This window comes from Idiotropiscis lumnitzeri, chromosome 7 (assembly GCF_059441095.1).
Source record: "Idiotropiscis lumnitzeri isolate Australia: NSW breed Sydney's pygmy pipehorse chromosome 7, RoL_Ilum_1.0, whole genome shotgun sequence".
NCBI lineage: Eukaryota > Metazoa > Chordata > Actinopteri > Syngnathiformes > Syngnathidae > Idiotropiscis > Idiotropiscis lumnitzeri.
Genome location: NC_142397.1, coordinates 9862789 through 9885576, shown reverse-complemented (window position 1 = coordinate 9885576; position 22788 = coordinate 9862789). Strand labels below are relative to the sequence as shown.

At 41.7% G+C, this 22788-nt stretch overlaps 2 protein-coding genes across 8 annotated transcripts in view; one reads left to right on the top strand and one right to left on the bottom strand.

Moving 5' to 3' along the window:
- The window catches only part of gdpd5b (glycerophosphodiester phosphodiesterase domain containing 5b), a 30719-nt gene extending 11507 nt beyond the window's left edge, over window positions 1-19212 (top strand). For 3 of the 7 annotated variants that reach the window (XM_088300393.1, XM_088300395.1, XM_088300392.1), the window contains exons 2-17: window positions 484-656; window positions 4162-4265; window positions 5621-5714; window positions 5813-5872; window positions 6141-6239; window positions 7620-7713; window positions 9621-9766; window positions 10706-10788; window positions 11560-11710; window positions 11842-12063; window positions 12136-12293; window positions 12382-12529; window positions 14080-14162; window positions 15447-15461; window positions 16905-17017; window positions 18358-19212. In XM_088300393.1, the coding sequence (XP_088156519.1) occupies window positions 540-656; window positions 4162-4265; window positions 5621-5714; window positions 5813-5872; window positions 6141-6239; window positions 7620-7713; window positions 9621-9766; window positions 10706-10788; window positions 11560-11710; window positions 11842-12063; window positions 12136-12293; window positions 12382-12529; window positions 14080-14162; window positions 15447-15461; window positions 16905-17017; window positions 18358-18449 (1779 nt within the window). In that variant the 5' untranslated portion in view covers window positions 484-539 and the 3' untranslated portion in view covers window positions 18450-19212. Of the gene's footprint in view, window positions 1-483; window positions 657-904; window positions 1033-4161; window positions 4266-5620; window positions 5715-5812; window positions 5873-6140; window positions 6240-7619; window positions 7714-9620; window positions 9767-10705; window positions 10789-11559; window positions 11711-11841; window positions 12064-12135; window positions 12294-12381; window positions 12530-14079; window positions 14163-15446; window positions 15462-16904; window positions 17018-17133; window positions 17377-18357 lie in introns of those variants that run through there. The other 4 variants (XR_015844221.1, XM_088300397.1, XR_015844222.1 and 1 more) reach the window with 4 other exon arrangements.
- A 208-nt stretch (window positions 19213-19420) lies between these two features.
- On the bottom strand, window positions 19421-22575 carry hspa13 (heat shock protein family A (Hsp70) member 13). Its single transcript, XM_088300398.1, has 5 exons — window positions 22358-22575; window positions 21844-22184; window positions 21272-21485; window positions 21022-21189; window positions 19421-20634 (listed from the first exon to the last, which is right to left on the bottom strand). Exons 1-5 carry the CDS (start codon window positions 22380-22382, stop codon window positions 20072-20074), a joined length of 1311 nt encoding a protein of 436 aa, XP_088156524.1. The 5' UTR covers window positions 22383-22575; the 3' UTR covers window positions 19421-20071.
- Window positions 22576-22788: the final 213 nt, after the last annotated feature.

The window sequence follows — 22788 nt, the reverse complement described above, 5'->3', positions numbered from 1 at the left end:
GACTCACTTTTTTTCTCGGCTCAGAATGTTTAGAATGTGTCATCAGTTGTGTGGTGAATTTCTGGCATGTCTTTAATTCATTGGGCTACAATAGTCATCTGACGCAGCTGAGAGAGAATGAAAACTGAATTTTTCATACTTGAAACTTTCAGCGTCAATGCTGCTGCGCTAAGTGGATGAATGGCCTTCTAAAGTCATGTTACGAATATTGTTGTATTTAGAATAAAGCACAGACCAAGGAACACACTATTAGTGCTTTTCTGTTACCGCTGTTTTTAGCATGAGTATTCCCAGCTCGCAGACAGCTGATGTGGTTTCGTTTTTTTTTTTATTGGAAGATGATGATAATGTTGTGGTTAGCTGCAACCAACAACCATTGGTATTTGAAAGCCAGGCTTACTTTTTATGAATCATATTCCAAAACATGATCTTTGAGTCAGCATTTGTGTCAAATTTTGTTGTTTCCCTAATATTATATTCCAGTGCCCTTCCGGTCTGTGGGATGTTTGACTTGTGGAAGCAGGACTGACAGAAGGAGCATGGTCAAACACCAACCCCTCCAAGTCTATGAGCGCCAGCTGTGTTTGTCGTGTATCACTGGGATCTACGGTTGCCGCTGGAAACGCTATCAACGCTCCCATGATGACACCACCAAGGTAAGGAGTAGAAATATTTGTTCCATTAATGCACTCGGAAAATTAATATACTCATCGGGATGTGAGCACCCGTGTGGAGTGTAGAGTGCCACGTTGTTGCATAGGCCCGATTCTGAAAGCGATTTTATTTACAATTGTATTGAACGAGATGTATCAGACAAATACAAAACGAAAATACTCGAAATGAACATGGAGCAGCGTCATAGGAACTGCTTATTATTACTGTGAACAGTTTTCTCTTTCTGCAGAACTCATAAAAAATACGGTCGTGTAGGAGATGGAAGCAGTACAAAAAACACGCACAGATGCTCCATTTTGAAATCTGTTGTATGTCGGAATCCATAAGAGAGTGCTCTCAACCATCAAGGATCTTTTGGTAATTACCTTCCGTGCAAAAGTGTCCTCACTGCTATCATACAATGACCTTCATCCTGTAAAGGTTTGCGTTACATCACAATACAGAACTCCACCAGGTCTCGTGTGTGTGCTCTATCGGCCATGGATTGAATTAAATATTTATCTTCTTTCCAAAGTTACTTTTGTTTCAACAAATGTCATATTATTATATAGTACAGTATTTATTAACGTAGAAAGACTGCATGAGGCATTTTTTGCCCAGTCACATGCCAGGATAAATATCAATCTCGCCAAGGCATTCATCCTGACCTTTTCCTTTGGCTCGTCTCTTCATTTGGACGCAGGAGTTGTGTTGTTGCAACAATCCCACAACCGCGCAGCCGAGTGTACACACTCAAAATGCACTTCAACACTTTTGTTTATGCCCGCATTTGCACTGTGGACAAGTGAAATCGAGCAAAACATGCACACACAGTCAGATTCTGTCACTCAACCCATCAGAGACAATTTACAGCATACGTTCACTCTCCAATGAGAGTGTGGAAGGTGCTTCACAATCATATGTAGAGTGTTGCAGAATTGAAAAAATAGAGGTATTGATTTCTGCTCTCCTGTTTACAGGAAACTGGACACTGTGTAGCTCTATTTCCTTTTGCAAGTGCTAGTCCTCTCGGGTCAACAGACAGTGCTGAGTCAGCATTCTTTCTTTGAGGCGCTCATCCTTTTAGATTTCTGCGTTTCTACTACTTGGCACCGACACATCTGTGGGACTGTGTTTTGAACAATATAAACTTAAAAAAAAATCACAGTGAGGGACATCACTTCTGAGGTTGAACGCAATCCATTTTGAAACAATTTTTCACCAAAGGAAAGAGTGGGAGAAGTGTCATGTGACTCTGGACCTTCTGGGCATCATTTGCAGAGATTTTGCTGTCAAATTTTGTAGAACTGTTTTGGCCAATTTAACGTGATGTTCTTCTGCGCATCAAGAGATTGATGGCATTCCTCCCTGCTTGTAATCTCCAGAGACAGTTATACTACCCTGAGCTTTTCCTTGAGTGTTTCCATAGCAACGGTTGAAACAAAACCCATCTATCGGAAGCCCTTTAGCGGCATCTTGATGTTGTTGTTGTTGTTCGTATCACTCAAGGGGAAGAGGGGCTCTGGATTTGGGGACTGAGACAATTAGTCGCCACTCTCGCAAACTATAGGTGAGTGGAGGTGTCAAAACGGTATCTGTAAGAAGCCCCCGAAACGAATGAGGACCAATCAAGAAGGCATATCAGTTGCAAGTAACTGGACCTGAGTGATGCGTGAGAACTGAGAATATGATGCCGAAACAGTTGAGGCAGCATTCATAACTCACAAAAGAATGTATCGGCTCTCTCCTTTTACTTCATCTTTTTTTTCCAGATTCGGGTTGACATTATGTCCTCAATGAATCTGCTTTTGTGTGAACTTGCGTGAATGAGTGTTCAAGGTGCTTTGTAGGTGTCAGGCCCACGTCACACAGTGCAAGCCGATCTGTCTGCTCAGTAATAATTGAAAGTATTTCCATTTAGTCAGTCTTTAACATTGAGTCACACAAAAGGCTTTAGAAATTGCAGCAACAGTGCTCCTGGTTTGGTGTCATTTGCCTCCGTTAAATGTGGCAACACTAGAATCTCGAGCACTTTATCACAACTGTCTGTTGTTAGTGTTTGCCATTTCAATTGGACTGGATTGCTGCTTTTGTCATAGCTTCACAAAAATCAAGATCTCGATGATTAAAGTGAAGCAATTTTTTTTTTTATACATTTGTGTCCTTAGTATGAAATCAAAGAATAAATATGTATATACGCCATTATCATTTCTAACCGATAACAATGGCGACACATTCTTTACAGTCTAACAAGCCCTCTCCTTGCACTTGCTCCCACTCTAGACTATCACTTATCCCGGTGATATAGCGGCATTGTAGTACGCCCCGTGTGAAATTCCAGCGAGTTATCTGGAAACGCACTGGAATGTGACAAGGTTCTGAGAGGTTAATTCCTGCCGAGATGGAGGGTGAAGAGGCAAGCAATGTGGCTCTCCGTTGCATTGATGATAATGATGAACTTAGTCCACTCTTATTAGTTCATGAAATCTGACTTGCAAGAACGGTCAGAAGCACAACCTGTCAAGGACAAATAGTCTTGAGATAATTGCAGAAATATTTGTTTTTTTTCAAGGACTTGAACTTACTGTCTTCTGATTTTCTCAATCAAGGTGAGCAGCTTTCGACGAGTCATAATAATTATGTCATAGGGAGCAAAGTCTCCTTGGATTTAGATTGTCGCTACGCCGCTTCATGCCACAGGGTCGGATAAATGCCAGCCATGGAGAAATGGTAATGTGATGTCACAGGGCCAGGCCGTGTCTCCTCAGCTTGCACTGTTGCTGAGTGAGCTGCGGAAACGGGAAGAAAGTGCTTCCATCAAATTTTCAAAAGAGACTTTTTTTGATTGACATTGCGACCACCACTGCTGTCGCTCAGTACCACCGGATGTTTTATCGTGAAGTGCAACTGTCCAAGATTGAAAGCCCCAGAAGAGGCACGATTGGAAGATACTTTTCTGGAGGCAAATATGCCTTACAAGTCTGATGACAGTTCAGTGAACATACCTGCCTTAAGTCTGTTTTGCTTTTTTGTTGGCTCAAGCAAAGTTTGAGCTTTCCCATGCTTGAGTGAGGAGTTCTCCACAAACATTTTTTTTACGATTACTGTCATCTTCAGTTGAGAAATACTGTTATCCTCCCTTCCCCACAATCTTTCAATAAAGTCAGAACCAGAAATGAGTCAATGTTTGGCTCATCATGCTTATGTCTGTCTTTATCAAAAAATATAAGCCTACATATATTTGCTTGAGGTGAAAGATCAGGACAGTAATTAACGGCATTTGAAGTTTTAATGAGCAATGTGAATAAGGGAATACTTAATGCGAAAAGGTTGATTGCTAGCTTCACCTAATGTACTTAACGTCAAGAATATATTTTTCCGAAGAAACTTAACATCTAATTGGCCGTGACACTGACAATATTGAACAGACAGTTTTGCTTTCTTAGTCACTTCAGTTGATACTGTATAACTAATGATTCATTGTGTGTTTTATGTGTGTGTTCATAGTGGGAGTTGCTGTGGTCCCTCATCTTGCTTTTTACCTTTTGTGCGCTGCTGGTCTGGTTCTACTTCTGGTTAGAAGCTCACAACGACTACAACGAGTTTAACTGGTGAGTGGTCGTGTTCTCATCGAATGTGTTTGTTTCGCCTCATCAAAATATAATTAGAAAAATATAATTAATTATTTAAGCCAAAAGGCCGTTGTGGATATCGTTCATGCAAATTGCGAGTAACTAACAATTTCTATAAGCGCTTACAATATATCTCTTGCACTGTAAAAACCTCCATAATGTCACCCCGTCCACTTCTTATCGGATGCCTCTTCTGTTATCCTTTTCCCACTTGACTTTTCCTCTTCCCTCCCCTTCCCCATTTGCCCCTTTTTTAACCTTCAATTACCCTTTAACATGTTTTTTTTCCTCTCACCCTTCTTTCTTTCGCTCCCAGTATCTCTTTGTGTCCTGCACTGACGCATCCCACATGTCTACTCGTATCAAGAGATCACACTCATTTTGTGTTTGGGGTGACGTGCTGTGGCGACAAGATGAAATGTAAAATAGGCCTGCATTTCTTACGGGTGGCGCATGCATAAGGACAGTGAGGGTGATTTAGCAGCAGGGAGTGTCTTGGTCCATCTGCAGTGTAAACGTATTGGCCGAGGGCTCCGCATATCAGTGACAATGCAGCAGCGCTGACACTTGACAAGCCTGACGTATGGAGTATTTAAATCAAAAGGACATGCAGTGGCTCATATAAGGTCTGACAAAATCATCTCCAGGATGGTGGTTGACCTCCAATTTCTAAACAATTTGCAGACTGGGAAATCATGGCAATAGAAATCATCTGTCACATGTTATCGTAGATTTTTGTACATGTTGTAGTTGGACATCATTTTGTCACTTTTTGGAAAAGTAAAGCAAAACACAGTTGTGGAATTAATAATCACTAACCTGAAGTCTTGCAAGCTATGCACCGATTTTGCAAGGCTGCAGTACAAACCTCTTAACAGTTGAACTCTAACCTTTGAATTGAAAGTTTGTACATATTCTCACTTAGATGCCTAATGTGTATTTCTATTTCACTTTCTGTAGCACTTTTTCATTTCTTGGAACAATTTTCCAAGCAAGTATTAATCTAACATTCCCAAAAGTCTCTGCGGTTGCTGAGGCTACGTTTTCTGTCGCGTCTGTTCTGACTTTATTGCAACAATAATGCATTAATTTCCATGGGACTTGATAGACGTCTACCTGTGAGCCGCAAGCATCTTCTCTTTTCATTTTCACTCGCTACCTGTTTATGTGTAAACAAGCACACAGTTGGGATTGGCGTTTGGCAAAATTTAATATAGGCAGCAATACAGAAAGATGCACACTTTTGATCCTAAGGCTTCCCTCTGGTTGATATTTATGAAATGCAGGCAAGCGCTCGATATGACAACTGTTATAAAAATGTCTCGTTGCTGCAGGTCCCTCTACAACCGCTCTGGCGAGTGGAGTGATGGAACCGTTCCAGTCTTGGCCACCACTGCTGCTGGCTTCACCTACATAGCATTTTTAATGGTTTGTGCCTCCCACAACGATCCAAGTTCAACCTCTGTGTGGAATATTTCCTCGACAGCAGCATGTAGCCTCTATTGAGTGTCTTTTTCCTCTCGCAGGTTTTAGCCCTTTGTCACATTGCACTTGGCCAGCAGTTGAATTTACATTGGCTGCATAAGGTAATGTTTCAACTCTGACTTTTTGTGTGTTACTTTGAATGTGTGTCATGAATGTGTCACTGGGTGTGTATGCTCATTCACGGATGACTGACTTTACAGTTCAGACCTCAATGTCGCAGGGAGGTTTTGAAAGCCTTGTTACATGACAAATGCCGACACCAAATTCGGGCCATGAAGGGGCCACAAGCCACTCCGGGTTATTTTGTGATAGATGCTTGTCCACATTGATGGCATTTTTCATTCTCTCCCTCTCCTCCTGCCTTCACAGATAGGAGTCACTGCGGCCCTACTCACAACTGTTGTTGGGGTGATATCCATCAATCAAACATGGCACCACGAGTGGGACATCATCCCCATCTCCCTGCAGGTCAGCTGACTACAACATAGACACTCTGAACAGTATTTTCCGTGTATTTCTGGAAGAAAAATACAGTGGAAATAATCGCTTCAGTAAAAACTGAGTTGAATTGTGATTTGTTCAGAATTTTAAACAAATATGTCACGTTGTGATAAATTGTAGTTGAAATAATTTGCTCCATTGTCAAAACTGCCGCCATTATAAAACCTAGTTAATATTTTAACATGGTTAGTTGTCATACAAGATCAAGCAGAAGTATTCATAATCAAAATTCCACTTACACTTTTAAGACTCTCAATTTAAATGATGCATGATTCATGCTCTCTCATGTATCGCATTCTGCGACATTAACTGTCGCACAAGTCTAAAATGAGACAATGGCTGCTAAACAGCAGATCGTGAGAGAAGCTAATGGAACAAGTCTTTACCCAGTCCTCCTACATCTCGTCAAACAACACAAACAGCTGGATTTAAATTAACAGACAATCCAATGAATCTAAGGATTCTGCTTCCAAAGTTTTGCTCGAAACAGAACCAACACTCCTATTGAGTCATCCCCATGACTCCTAGCAATTCCTAACTATCGTCACACTGAAACACTACTGAACAAAAAGTACTTTGCATGAAACCATGGGTGATACTTGGTCTGCTGCAAAAATACATCCGGTTAAAGCCTCCAGTGGCTGGAATATATCCCACTGGGGTGTCTTCGGGCTTTCCACACCGCACCGAACAGCACAATGCCACCATTTAGCTCGCCAGCTAACCGGTTTCTAAGACTCTTCTAGACTGGAAGCTCGTGGAGTCACCATCCGCACTTGGAAAGTTTAATTAACATATTTTGGAGTATAGACTGGAGTGGTAGAAATGGGTCTAATAACTAACTCAGTTGAACAGTTGAATTGGATAACCTCTGATGCGAATGAGGAAAAAATCAGGAAAGCTGAAATGATGACAATCAGTTTGAACATTATATCTCCACAACACAGTTTTCAGTCGTTTTCTGCATTATCTTCAGTGTATTTAGGAACAAAATCCAATGACGAGTGGTGTGAGGAACATTGCAGTTGATAATATTCCGGGAAATTACATTCTATGTGTGATTTGAATGTGTATGTCAACTGGCAACTTTGGATGGAAACGACTTGTCAGCTGTGTGTTAACTCCTAAGTAGTTCTAAGAAGTCTGTAATTAGTATCCCTGTGAGATCGTTGCAGCAGCAGGAGTGTGTGATGTGCAATTCCACTCCAACCGTCACATTTTTAAGGAAATGCCTCGACAAATTACAGCCATTATCTCCCAAGTCTGTAATTCCACCAAGACGTCTCTTTTCTCCATATCCGCTTCACTGTTTGTGCATCCTCTTCTGCCGTTCTTGCATCCACACAGGCCACAGGCCCGTTCCTGCACATCGGTGCCGTCGCGGCAGTCACAGCTCTGTCCTGGATTGTGGCCGGACAGGTCGCCCGCGCTGATAAAACACGTAAGTTAAAAATCCTAATTAACTCTTGTCACTCTTGTTTTTTTGACTTGCACACAGGAAGCGTGTGCAATGATTAACAGTGGTGAGACAGTGGCCAAGACCTTCCACCCATTGAGTTACAGATAACAAGCATTCTTTCTGGCTCATGTCAGACAGAGCACTTTTTGAGATTTGTCTTTGCTCTGGAAGACAGCGATCCACTGTTAGCATTCCTCAGTGTGTGTTCACATGAATTTATTTATTATTAAATCAAATTATGTTTTCATGGTTTAGTTACATTGGATGTCATCTCGGGATTTAATGTAACATGATGTCTGTTCCACAGACAAAATAATTGTCATGTTAATCCTTCAATTTAGTCATTTCCTCAGAGGCAACACCCATAATGATTTCAGATTCGTTGCCTGAAAATATTTTTTTTCGCCCGAGAGTTAAGAACATTAATCAAGAGAAACGTATTCGTCTGTTGACAAGATACTCTTAAATCTATGTGTACTTGAACGATTGATGAGGTGCAAAGGTCTCTGACAAAATGCTTGTCTGTCTCCTTGTGCATGCACACACACATACACACACACGCTCACACACTTTGCCTTTCTCCCATTACACACACAGACACGCAACAAACACTGCTGACCTTGAAACAAATTCCTCTGTGGTGGTGTCTCTCTCACTCTCTGCTGCAATTGCTCAGTTGAACTGCGGTTGCTCTAAGATGCCTTCAAGGGTTAATTAGAAAATTTAGACAACTTTCAGGAGTAAAAAGTTCAGATTTTGTCTAGAATGAATTTGATATACTTCATTATTTTTCATGTGCAATTAATACCTGTAAAAATGCATTTTGCCTCTTGCTGTCAACTGAAAATGACCTGTGTTGAGGGCTCTGATAACAACCAATCACGGCACACCTCACATTTATAAGTTAAGCCGTGATTGCTATTTCTATATTTAACGCATACATAAGGCTCACCCTATTATTGGGCGTAGGCATGTGTAAGATGGGCTGAGGATAGTTAATCAGTTTGTGTATTTATAATCATGTTTTTATACACTCATTCATGTTTAAACACACACACATAGACACTTACTTGTTATTTTAGCACACACGCACACAGACACTGTATCCTGATGATGTGTATAGTTAAATTGACCTTTACACTGTGAGTTGTGATTCTCTGCCTGCTAGAGTTACTGATGATTAGTTATTGATGTTTTCTGTCTTCTGCTGATTAGTTTAGTCTAAAACAGACCACCATTGTTAATTAATCTCCTGTATTCTGGTGATTTAGTTTAGGCTAAACAGACCTTCATTGTATTCTAATTTCATGTGATTCTTGAGTCAAACTAATAAAAGCCGAGCCGGTGAGAAGAGGAGGAAGAGGAGTTGCATGGGGCGGCCGCGAGCAGGCTGCTCGCGGCCTCTCTGTCCCACTCTTTTCCCCCGCCGGCGAGGAAAATGAACAACGGTGTCTGGTTCCTCCTGGCCATTCAGCTAGCGTTTTATTTCGGCCGTTACATTTAGTAAGTCATTTCAGTAAGCCCTCCCAAAATGGGCATTTAAACCTGACAGCATGTCATCTTAAAACATACGGTAGCATGCACGCACGCTAAAACATACACTAGCATGCATGCTATCTTCGTTGTTTGTCCCGATAAAAGACATATCTACACACTGATTCTCAAAAATGGATGTGCTGGCAAATTCTGCGCCCTGATTGGTGGAGTGACAAGAAGGCAAATAATTTTTGGTTGCTAACGGCCACATGTGTAATTAGATGGGGATAACGCATCAATTTACCTAACAAAATGACGAATGTGTTCTTAATAACTCAAAGTAAATCATAAAACTCAGAACCTTGTCAACAATTATATATGAGCTAATAGTTGAAATGTGTGCTGTCCTGCAGTGTTCCAGGTGGTGGTCATGCTCCTGTATCTCAGTTTGTTACTGAGTCTGTATGTGGTGCCGCTGTACATCACCTCCCCTTGCATCATGGACCCCAGCAACCTCAGGCCCCGCCCCAATGTTATTGGTCACCGGGGGGCCCCCATGGTGAGTTCAAAGTGTGTGTGGGGGGTCGGGGGGGGGAGAATCAGTGTGCTTCAACAACACAATTAGCCTGCTTTTCTGTCTCTTATGTATATTCGACCACCATTATGTGAACAATCATATTCTAGATACTTTCCCCTTTTTTTCTTCTTCTGCACTTCCTATCGCCGTTCTAGCGTTCATGACCTTGTGGTCAAATAACTAAAAATAACCAAACAAGAAGAGCCAAAGGAAGCTCTTTTATTGCCTGATGATTGATGACGATTTATTGTGAAGCCGCCCTTTGCAAATGCAGGTCCATTAGTTGCTGCACTGAAATGAACTGGAGTGAATTAAAACAACACAAGATGCTCTCATTATGGATCAAGCGGAAAGCCACATTGAGAACATGATGCCTGACCAGACGCATTTGATCTTCTCCCATTCTAATTGTATCGCTTTTTAAGTGAGCCGAAGATGGTTTGATGCGGTTGGCACAATATCTCGCTCAATGTTACACTTGGGTGGGAAAAGGGAGCCGACATGTTTACACACCAAAGAAAAACACACAGCCGTCTATTTGCGGTATGTGTGATCGATCTTTACGGTGGCTACTAAAATTGGGAGAGTTTCCGCGTGACTGTGAAAACAAATCACGTGTCTGGACTCGGTTTCCCACAAGTTTATTGAATCGATGATAACATTCCTCCTGTTTTCCTGCTCGCTTGACTCACTCTGCGTGTGGACAAAAGTGTTTCTTGCGAGTGATGTTTAACCGGCGGGATCATATTGATTTTAACCAAGTTAATTTGTAATCCAAAGAGTTGTTTTTCTGCACATTTCACAGCATTCCTCTTGTCATAATCAGTTTTGTTCTCATGCTATGGCCCGAAATTAATAATAAAATGGCACAGGGAAGTAGAAATGTTGGTCGAAATCTTTTTGTGTGTGTTATGATTTCAGCTCGCGCCAGAAAACACAATGTGGTCCTTTCAGCGAGCGCTGCAAATGAACGTCACAGGGTTGGAGGCAGACGTTGCAATCAGGTACACAAACACAAGCAGCTCTCAGGTTATTTGTGCCTTATTGTTTGGGAAAACATGCAGTTCCAACGAACAGGTTATTTAAGGGGAACTTGCTTCATAAATCACAATGTCATCGCAATACTTTTTATTGACTGCACAGAACATCTTTTTGTAACCTTTCAATATTCTTGACACTCTGACATGGTCATGTCACATTGTTGCCTGCGTCCATGTTTATGTTACAGTTTTGCTTGCCTGTTTTGTTCCTAGCGTGATTCGAGAGATTAGCATCTATAACTCCTGCGCCCTCACACTATGATCACATACACGGCATACACAATGAGAAGCATCTTCCCCCTCAACATTTGAACTAAAGGTCAAATTAGCAGTGGAAAGTAATCCTCTCGGAAGGATGGAAGGACGACTGTGATGCCAGTGTTGAGATGACACAACGCTCTCATTAACAACATTGAGCAGTGAGCTTGCTTGGTTGTGGGTAGATGATCCAGTTCCATGAAAAAAAGGCTCATTTTTGACTGTGGTATTAATTTGAAAATATGTAATTATTCTGGTTTTAGTTGAAAGTGGTGAATAAAAATACTGCATATTGAATTACAGTACACAAGAGGGCCAACATATGGAAGAAACATCTCAGTATAAAATATATTGAAAAGTACAACCAAAATAATTAATATACTATAAAATTGAGTGCATGAAGTCTGGAATAATGTTTTTTTTTTTCCCCATTTGCTCCAGAATAACCAATTCTATTCCTTATCTGTCACATAATAGTGTTGATGGCATTCCGTTCCTGATGCACGACCGCACCTTGCGTAGGACGACGGATGTAGTGAAAATGTTTCCAGACCGGCAGATGGAGGACGCTGCGCTGTTCAACTGGACCGATCTCCAGCAGCTGAACGCAGGACAGTGGTTCTTCAAGGTGGGAGAACAGTTTCAAATTGTGTCAAACAATCATTGGCTTTTCAGACTGGAAAAATAAATATATTTGTGGAGTGTGTAATTATAGAAATGAACATTTTTACTTTGACCACTTTTGCTCCTGTTCTCCAGGATGACCCCTTTTGGACGACGCACCTGTTGTCGCCCCATGAAAGAAACCTAATTGCCAACCAGAGTGTGTGCAGCCTTGAGCAGCTACTAAAACTGGCCTCCTATCATAACACCACTGTGGTGTTCAGGCTCAGGAGACCCCCTCTGACGCACCCTTGCTACCACAGCTGGATCAATGACACTCTGCAGGCTGTGGAGCAATCTGGAGTTTCTCAAAGTCTGGTTGGTGTTGTCCTGCTTAAGTAACATAGTAACTTTTCAGGTTCTTCTTGAATTTTTTTTTTGTGTTTGCAGGTGATGTGGACTCCAGATGAAGACAGGGATCAGGTGACACAGCTTGCACCCGGTCTGGTCCAGACGTCCTTGGTGAAGCAAAGTCCTCAAAGCCTCAGAGAGGCGGGCATCAGTGAGTTGGTACTCAGATACAACCAGGCGAGCACTCAGGAAATCAGGTAGGAATACATGCTCATGTACATACGTGCCTCAAGTAAGCGCACGCACACACACAAACACGTTTTTAAAAACAAACATGTCTTTCAGGGACTTGTCACAGAAAAATATCAGCCTCACCCTCTACACGGTCAACGAGCCCTGGCTGTACTCAGTGCTGTGGTGCAACAACGTGTCGTCTGTGTCTTCTGAGGCGCCGCATGTCCTCAAAAAGGTGCCTTACCCCATCTGGCTCTTGGTAAGGACACAATACATTGTCATCTTTTACTCAGTTGCTTTAATCATCGCCTTAACTGAGATAATATTTAACTGTGTGCAATCTGCTCTACACAGTCGTCTTTCTTCTTTTTTTTCAAATGGCTAGGTATCCTTTCGAAGGATGTGGGCATCACCTTTTAGCTGGGAATGCGAACGACCACCAAAAAAATGGCCCAAGAGTAACTGCATTGACTAACAATGGTCACATTTTTTTTTCCATCTGTCAGAGATCCCCTCCTCTTCAGCTCGAATCAACTCTCGTGTAATTGCACGATGAACAAAAGCAAGCGATAAACGTGCCGCTCCCTGAAATTTGGTGTCTGGTCTGAACGTAGCGTAATAGTGCTAAATCTAACAAATAAACCTAAGGTACATATAGAATAAACTATAAACCCGCCTACTGCCCGAAGACAGCTGGGATAGGCTCCAGCAACCCTGCAGCGACCCTTGTGAGGAGAAGCGGAACAGATTATGGATGGATGGACATACATGCTTCGCAAAAGATAATGTGCATTACCTTATAACGCAGTACGGTAATTAAAAAAAATATATAGATTGATATTATGCCTAATAATACAGTGCACTTAGTGGTCCGTAAAATATGATACACACAACTTTTGTGTTTTCTTTATTTTTTTCAGGGGACCAGAATAGTTGCTCCCTGATGAACGTGTCGTTTTCGATTGTCAGTATCAAGCAAATTACATCGATGCATTATTACAAACTTTAAGAGTGACAAAATGTCACTTGGGGTCGGTATCAGATAATCCTCCGGGCTGCAGTATTGGTGTCGGATATGAAAAAGTGGTATTGAGCCAACAATATTTAATACTATTGCTAGCCATGTTTGAATGTTAACAATGCGCTTAAATAAAGGAAGATGAAAAAAACTGTACAGGACAGAACCCGCTTCCAAGTTACCATCCTTTCATAATCCCTGTCATAGAACATTTCCACACTTTTTTTCCTGGCAAATTGTCTAAAGTGAGATTGTAATTCAAAAGAATTGTCATTGCAACTTTTTGACTATAAACGTCCTAACTCAGAGTCGAACTTAATTTAGCAAGTGGGGGTCTGCGTTCTTCCCTTTTCTCCTGCTTGTATCCTTTTATTTCCATCTCAGTCATGCACAGTCTCACTATATCTCACTGAACAGTGGTCTCTTGAATTCTGCTGCGCCATCACAGCACCACTTTGGGTTTTATGGCTTGACCAACAAATCAGTCGGGGCCTTCCAGTTTCTTGCCATATGGGAGCTCTGCATGGGAACTCCTGACCTCAGCGTCTCGCTGCGTTTTGGCAAAGTCAGATGTCATCGAGCGGATGTGTAATGAAAGTATTAAAAAATATATTAATACAGATTAATTCCTGGTTTGCAGGAGTCTAGTTTTATGTTAAATCCTTTTTCCATGTGATCGCTTGAGGAGCGTATCCTTAACCAACAGCGCCACCTGGTGTTGAATAACCATGCTGGCTACTGTTGAACCCAAACCTCACCATGCATGAGTAAATTGTTTTGTACTCCGCCAGAAACCAGATGAATACTGCCTGATGTGGGTGTGTGTAGACCTCATCTCCTTCGTGGTGGTTATAGGAATATTCATTTTGCAGAAGTAAGTTCACATACGTCAACAATCATGTTTCAATGGTGGACAGAAGTTTCTCTCCTTTTGGCGCTTGTGTAAATTCACACTTTCACATGCATACTGACTGCTTATTAGCTCCTTTTTACCCCCTTTCAATATGTTACTAATTCCACCTATTGCTATCTTGTGAGCAAGTCTGTATTGTATCCCTCCAGAGTACATTGGATTTGTCATTAATCTGCCACTGACTGTTGAGCACCTTGTGTTTTTATCTCATTGGGAGCAATTACACTACAAGTTTTAATTGTGCATTCATTCAAATTTAATTTGGGAATGTAGAGCGCAAAAAAATCCAAAATATATCTGGTGGGATACATTGTGGTTGTGCATTTGTTGTTGAACTAACTTTTCAAGGAAAGCCTGAAGGAAAAAAAAAAACTTAAATCATATTGCGTATATATCTTAATGTAAAACTGTTTAATTTAATTTTTGTATTCAGTTGTTTTTATAGTGATATATTTATTTTAATTTAATTTAGCATTATTTTTTAATTGTATTGTTATTACATTTTAAGATGTTTGCAGTTTAAAGGGGAAGTCAACCTAAAGTATTTATAAAGAATATTTTCTATGCAGGCCCACTCGTTGAAATACAGCATTCTGATTAACATTGCATTCGTGGAATATGAGTTGAGCAGTAAAATCGTGTGCGGCCATTTTGCCACTTGCTGTCGAGTGTAAACGACATCACAGTTGCTCAGTGCTCAGCTCGCAACCAATCATGACTACGCTTCAGAAAACAGGTGAGCCATGATTGATCGTTACATGAGCCCTGAGCAACTGTGGTGTCATTTGCAGTCACAGAAAGTGACAAAATGGCCGCCCCCGAGAAAAAAACTGGTGAATTTTGCTGCTTCACCCATTTTCCACATACGCAATATTCATCAGAATGCCATGTTTAGAATATTGAAGGCACATAGAACATATTATTGCAATTAATAATTTGGGGTTGACTTCCCCTTTAATAACCCCAAATAACATCTATTTCAAAGTGTTCTTTTTATTTCATCCTTTTCCTAAAGTCTCCACGTAGATCAAGGATATGTTCAGACAGATGATCGGATGATGTCAGACATAAATTTATAGTTACGCCTTCTGAGCGTCTCTTCTCTGCTCCTCGGCGGCTCATGCCGGCTTCTAAAACTGACCTCTCTTGTCTCCCGCCTTCTTTTGTCCTTTTCTTTCTTTGTCCTCTCTCCTCTGCCTGACTGCATGCTCGTCTCCTCTGCTGCATTCTGGCATCTTCTCTCAGCTATCACGTGATCAGGTAACGCTCATCTCCAGTAATCGCATGTCCTCATGTAACTCACTCTTCTTTGGACAATCCATCTCTTTTGATATTTGTTAATTTTACCCCCCTTTTGCTGATCTTTTCTAAAAAGACATCTAACCATGAATATTTGACCCCCCCCCCCTTCCCCCGTGGCTTTCATTTGAACAAACTGCTGCCACTTCTCGAGTTTATATCTCAGAAGTACGAAATGTCTAAAATGAAGTATGGAAGCACATTTTAGCAGGGAAGTGGTTCTTGAGTGAATTTGATTGACGCTGATGGACTTCAGCCTTGGGTGGATTTCCTGCTGCTGTGCCACTTTTCTTAATTATACTTAAATGGAGGCAGGCACTCTTTAATTAACAGTCACAATATTAAATTTCAATGTTGAATTAACTGGAAGTTTCCAGGTTATTTAATTCTGCACGATCGATGCAATGTAGTACCCCTTCATTTCCCCCCCCCCACATTATGTTGTTACAGCGTTATTCCGACGTTTATTAAATCAAGGATGGGAAACTTAAATGTTGGACGGGGCCACAAATTATAATCTCTGATACTCGGGGGGACACATAGGACCACACACTTCCCAACCAGATGTATCACCCACCCAATAAAAAGCTATTTTAAACATGGACAAAATGCATGCATATGTTAAACATGTGCTCTTAATATATTTCATTTTTCCTAATACATGTCTTAATACATCTAAAATATGCAATAATAATAATAATAATAATGAAACCTAAAAGATCCACTATACTAACTCAACATCAAAGGGTTTGAAGCAAATAAAAAAAGCAATAATCAAATTAGGGCTGCAGCTATCAAACATTCTGGTATTCGGATAGTCTACTGAATCGAATAATCTGGAATTTCAATGAAAATAAAGATAAAATAACACATTTCAACTTAATAAAGAATGTCCAACTGGTATTCGTTTTTAGATATTCCACATTTTATCCTTTTATTTAAAAGTGTGCATCGCAGAAACTTATTTTCCTCTCTAGAAACTTCAGTGACATTTTAGGCAAGCTTGCTAGCGCTTGCCTGCGTTGGCGGCAGGCAGAGTACAAATACATTGTCAGTTTTATTGTCATTTTTAGCGCCCTTAACTGGTGATTTAAAGTTATTACATGACATCTTAGTGTTGCTGAAATCGGTAGTAAGAGTTTTTATGTACTTGGAATTATTTGCCAATTAAGTCAGACACATTGTCAATCTCAAAATACCCGCTCCCCCACGTTGACAACATTTCACTCAACATTAGAATATCTGCTCAGACTGTCAGTGTGTCTGAACAAAGAACATCGACTCCACATTTGGCTATTCTTCCTCAGGGGGGTTTAAACTCCGCACAGATGAGCAGAGCGTGAGCAGAGGCAGCAGTTATTGATGACGTGATTTTCTGAGCTGACATTTTTAACCCTCCTGCAGGTATCGTACTAGCGGCATGCGCAGCTACAACCCTGAGCAGATCATGCTGAGCGCCGCGGTGAGGAGGTCCAGTCGGGACCTCAACGTCATGAAAGAGAAGCTCATCTTCTCCGGTGAGATGGAACTTCCTCTCATTTGTCTCTCACTCCCATCTTTCTCACAGCATGCCGTCCCCTTTTGAGTGTCTGTGAACTTCCTCCTCCTCTTCCTCCTCTTCATCCCATCAAAGGTCAAGCACAGTAGTCACCTCAGCCTGCGCATCATCCTGTATGTGACGTGCCCATCGTCTGCACCATCATCCTTTTTAATTCCGCGGCTCCCTCGCTACCTGCAGCCCTTTTTTCCGCATCCTCCATCCCTCCATGCAACCCACCTTCCACCCTCCCCTCCAACTTCCCTTGGGGAGAGCGCCGTGCTTGGGGGAGCTTATACGCTATGTGCCCCGGTCTGTCTTATACTGGGGGGGTTCGAGGTAAGACGCAATACTGTTCTACTGTCAAAACCTTCCATGCTTCAACCCGACCGATTTTAAAATGTCAATGATTTGATTCAGGTAGATTCTGTGAGAGTAGGATTCAACTTGAAAAGGCTTTTTTATTTTATTTTTATTTATACTTGATTTTTTTTTCATACCATGAGTACCCACTCACTCAATGTGTTGATGCCTCTCCAAAAGTAGAACGTAACACAAATATTTAAATGAAAATATATATTTTTTTAAATTTCATCTGTGATATTTGCATATTCTTTGCTCAGTAATGTTCTTCTTTTTACCTCAAATTAAACATAAAAATGTTGCCATGATAAAAAATACAATATACATATAAAATACTGTGCCACAGCCATTCTCCCCGGGGAAACAAGTCATTGCGCCCAAATATATATTTTATCGACAGGCTTAGGAAATCCCTCCGAATATTCACTGATCAAATTATGTTTCCACGTTCCCCTGCAGTGTGCTCGAGTACCCCTACCCTGGTTAGGAAACACTGTGATATGGTGTGGCTGTAGATTTTGTCATGTTTATTCATATGCAACAGCGTGTTCATCAGCAACGTCAAACCGCTTTATATCTGCTGTACTCTGATAAAAGACGATTCGGTATCGATATGTGGGGTACAATTTAAGGATGCAAAGACTTTAAAAGGATTTGGTTCGTCAAATCAGAACCGATTTTATGATTCAAATACTTTGCTACGCCTCTACTAAAAGCATACACAACCTAAGAGGAACTGTTTTTTAAAACATAAATATATATATATTATATATAATTTATTAAAAAATTATCTCACAATGAATGGCGCATACTCACGGTTCAGTATTAAAAAAATTGCCTATTCTTTTTTTTTTTTTTTTTAATCATAAGTCAGTTGTGAACTGAGGACCCCCTTTTACTTCAATGTAATTGACTGATTGCCATCTGACCGCTTGTATGTCTTTTGGCTCCACACAGAGGTGGGGAATGGCGTCGGAAGCGGCGAGGAGCCGTACACAGATGGCCCCAATGACTATGACTACTACACGGACAGAGGTGGCGGCCAATGATGGAGGAAGCGAGCCGCCAGTGGCTTTGTGTACATTTTGTAAATGAGTTTTGGCTTCCCGGACGCGCATCAGACTCAGCACTTTTCAAGCCATGAAATTTCTTTGGCTTGTTTGTCATTTCTAATAGGTGACTTCCATATTCTTCATTTTAAGCTAATTTTCCCGAAATGTTATTCCTTCCATTTTAAGCACTGATGCCTTGTTTGTTTGCATAATACAAAACCAAACTGTATTTCAGCATAAAAAATGCTTCCAGCTCAATAACTGCGTGTCTTGACTTCTATTTAAGTTGTGTAACAGTAAATGCTGTCTAAAAAAAAGTCCTGCGGGTGCATTGAACAGTTATGATCATATATGATGTGAGCTGTACAGCCAGGACAAAATAGTGTTATGCCTCTTTTATAAACCACTTTAAGTATGTATCTTTATTGGCTGAGTGTGTGTATGTTTTTTTAGCCTGTGTGCTGTGTTGCGTGTGTGTGTGTGTGATGCTATGCTACAAAACTGAAAACTGGTGTTTGCAAGTCAATATAGAACACAAATGTGAGTCATGTGACTGTATTGATGGACCTTGGCTGCAGTCAAGTCTACGGTAGTTCTTGTTTACAAACCAAAAGCATCTTCATGATACTTGCTGCTGTAAAAATATGGATAAGTGTGAATAAAACTGTACGTTAATGAAAGGGACACTAATGGGGGCAACTAGCCTCATGTTTGAATTGTATTGTGCCTCAGAAGTTAAATAAAATTAAAACAACTTCTAGTCCAGTCTACAAGTGCTTCGTTTGACTTTTCATTCCAGACGGTAATTCATAATTCTAATCAAATGTAAATGTGGAATTTTCAATGTTTCCCCTCTTTTCAAAAGTGCTTGACTTATAAACTGCTTTAAAATTCTTGTGAAGGTCAAGGGCTAAATAGTATGTAGGCAAGAAGACATTGCGGTTGTGTTCATGACAGGCACATTGCAATTACGCAAAGCAAAAAGCAAAGCATTTAATATGATAAATACAATATACAGTCGTTTTTAAGTCATTAAATTACACAGAAATTAAGGTGAGGGGAGCGATGGATGCAATTCATGACAGTTCCCAACGTCCTCATTGGGTCTTGAACACACAACCCTAAGGTCCCCCTGAACCAAGTCTTCCTGAGATTCTTCATACTCGCTGTTTTGGCCTTTTTAGCTCCAAGTATGCCTTGAAATGTTGGCGATGCAACACAACAAAAAGTCTGGTTCTTCATGTGTAATTGAGCCAACAAGAATGGGCTAACTACATTTTGGTCAGAAATGTCTTATCGTTCCGATTAAGACTGCTTTAAATAAAAGTTGAATTCCCCTTATTACAAGTAGGAGGCAGTCCCTTATTGCCCTGAGCTCTTATTATTGCTTGAGTGCCAGTGCATCTGAATGTTAGTTTAAGTTATTGTTATTCATCTTTCATAATAGATTTGAGAGATGTTTGGATTTACGGTAGACCGATATTGTACTAATGCTTTTGTGGCAGCCATTAAACTTGATATCAGTTCCCTGCAAAATGACATACAGTTAGCCCACCCTAGTTCTAAGCGGCCCAAATGAAGTACATTCAGGTGGTCTCTGCACTGTCCCGGCTTTTCAATTAGTTGAAGTTGGTCTTATGAAGGTGTCTGTTGGGGATTTCGATGGCACTGACTTGTAATGGCCACGATCCGCCCATGATGCCTGCCTGGAGGGCCACGCCGGTCACCACGGCAAGGTCGGGGTCCACAGAAGTGTTGGGCTCCTTGCCAAAGAACTTGGCGATGAGCCTCCGGATCCGCGGAATCCTGGTGGAGCCGCCCACCAGCACGATCTCGTCCACCTCATTTTTGTCCAGGTGGCCCTCGGCGAGCACCGTCTCCACTGGGGCCAAAATCTTCTGGAAGAGATCCTCGTTGAGCTCCTCGAAGAGTTGACGCGAGACAGTGGCTTTGAAGAGCACCGGCTCCGGGGCTGAGTCGTTACGGGCAATCAGGTGTAGAGGCAACTTGATGGTGGCGCTGTCGTGGAGTGTGAGGTTGATCTTGGCAGCTTCCACAGCCTGGCGGAGACGATGAAGGTCCTCTTTGAGTGTGGGTACAATGCCGAACTCCTGTCGGACTCGCTCTTTGGTGAACTGGAGTAACCTCTGACTGAAGTCTTGACCGCCGAGCTTGTTGTTCCCTGCAGGAATACACAGTTTGAACACAATTAGTACAGCAATTTGCGGTCCAGAGCACAAAAAGAGCCTAATCTACTCTTATTAGGTTTAATTCATTGATGTTGTTCTTCGTCAATGCTTCACATGTCCCGTTTTGTGCTTGAATGCACAGTCAAAATGCTGTTGTTGCTTCGCTTGACCCATTTAATAGTTTGTGTAGTCTACTTTGCCATTAGATATTGCCTGTCCATCCATAATGCTTGGGTGTAAATGCCAGAAGGGCTACGTTCCAATACGTTTTGCGCATAATTGTTTGTCCATGTGTGATGTCACATTCGACGCGCATTGGCAGAGGTCTGAATTTCACTTTGTTCTGTTTTTAAAGACTAACATAGAGAAGGCAGTTTTACCAGCCATGGATCTGGTGAAGAACATGCCACCCTGTTTGTTGAGCAAAGAAACGTCCAGGGTTCCTCCTCCAAGATCCACCACCAGCACGCTGAAGACGTCCACCTTGTGAAGTCCGTACGCCATGGCCGCCGCCGTCGGCTCGTTGATTACACGTAAGATCTCCAAGCCTGGGAACAGTTGTCATATTAGTTATGTTTGTGAGAATGACATCACATTCATGAAGATTGATGTTGTTGTATAATGGCTGACCAGCAAGGTTGGCGGCTTTGATGGTGTACTCCCTCTGCCTCTCGTCGAACTCTGCAGGCACTGAGATGACGGCTTTGTGCACGGGTACGCCCAGTTGCTGCTCGGCCATCTTCCTCATCTTCAGCAGCAGCCGAGAGCCGATGAACTCGGGAGTCACCATGAACGTAACATTGGTGGTGATCACAAACTCGGCACTGCCGTTGTTGGAGATGACCTGGAAAAAGTTTTAAAATAAATTAGAAATATGAACATACAAGTAAAGCCTCACACCGCGCCACACAGGAACAATACTCCTTTTGTTAGCCTTATCAGTCAGCAGCATGGCTTGCAGGTGCTTTTGATGACAGTAGGACAAAATGGTGGTGCCTTGGGAATCACACACATGAGTTCGCCACATTTGTTTATTTAAAGTATGTTTTTTTTTTTTCACTTAGAGTTGAAGCCGCACTCCAACGGGCTTTATTCACGCAAGACTCTGCACAGACTGAGTACTTTTTGCACCCAATGAGTACCTCGCTGATTGTTTTTTTTTTTTATAACATTCCATTAGAGTCACATGACCTCAAACCCACCTTGAAGGGATAGCGGCTGCTCTCCTGCTCCAGCAACTGCGGAGTAAAGATCTTGCCGATGAACCTCTTTGCATCATAGATGGTGTTGTGAGGGTTGTTGTCGGCCACGTCTACGGCATCGTGGCCAGTCAGCACCGTCGTGTTGGTGAAGGAGACAGCGCTTGGGATGCTCCTCCTCCCCTCCTCGTCAGCTATCACCTCCACCTCGCCATTGCCGGCGTGGAACACGCCCACAGAGCAAAAAGTGGTGCCCAGGTCAAGGCCGATCACTTTGGGTTTAGGTGGAGGTAAGTACTGCTGACCCAAATAACCAGCTAAGAACAGAGCCAGGATCATAGAACCTATCGTAAACGTAAAACACACACATTGTTAGCATTGTCTCCTATTCATTAGATTAATATACAGATAAAAACGAAGATAGGTAGTTACACACAGACAGAGCGATACATAGCCTGACTGATAAATAGGCAGTCACATGTTATATTCATTCGAGTGGGTTATTTTTTCGACTTACCAATTATTGACATTTCTCCTGCCATCGTCACTTATTTTTGCGAATCTGACCGCAAGTGAAATAACCAGAAATAGTTGTTAAAACCACCGAAGTGGTCCTTGTTACTTTTTTGGCCGAACGACGATGCGACATTCACACTTCCTACTAGACACACGTCAGCGTTGCATGCGTGTTGCTGGGGATGCTGGGAAATGTAGTCAAAGCCGCACCGCCAACAAGGATGACAGCTACAGTAATTGTAGTTTTCTACTACATTTCCTACAACGCTACACGGCGTGCGAGACGAAACCGTCATAAAAGAAGGGATCACTCCTGTTTGTCACACAGTATGTTTGATCCATCCATCATATATAAACTATAATGTAGCGATGGCGCGGCCATGCACTATGTTCCCAGCATGTTTTCCAGCGCTCTTTGTAAATAGTTGTTGA

Bases quoted from the DNA above. Each gene is read 5' to 3' on its own strand.
- hspa13 (XM_088300398.1), bottom strand. From the start codon at position 22,382: ATGGCAGGAGAAATGTCAATAATTG. The intron at 21,486-21,843 runs GTGGGTTTGAGG...AACTTTTTCCAG, and splicing joins GCAGCCGCTATCCCTTCAAG to GTCATCTCCAACAACGGCAG. The intron at 21,190-21,271 runs GTCAGCCATTAT...AACTGTTCCCAG, and splicing joins CAAAGCCGCCAACCTTGCTG to GCTTGGAGATCTTACGTGTA.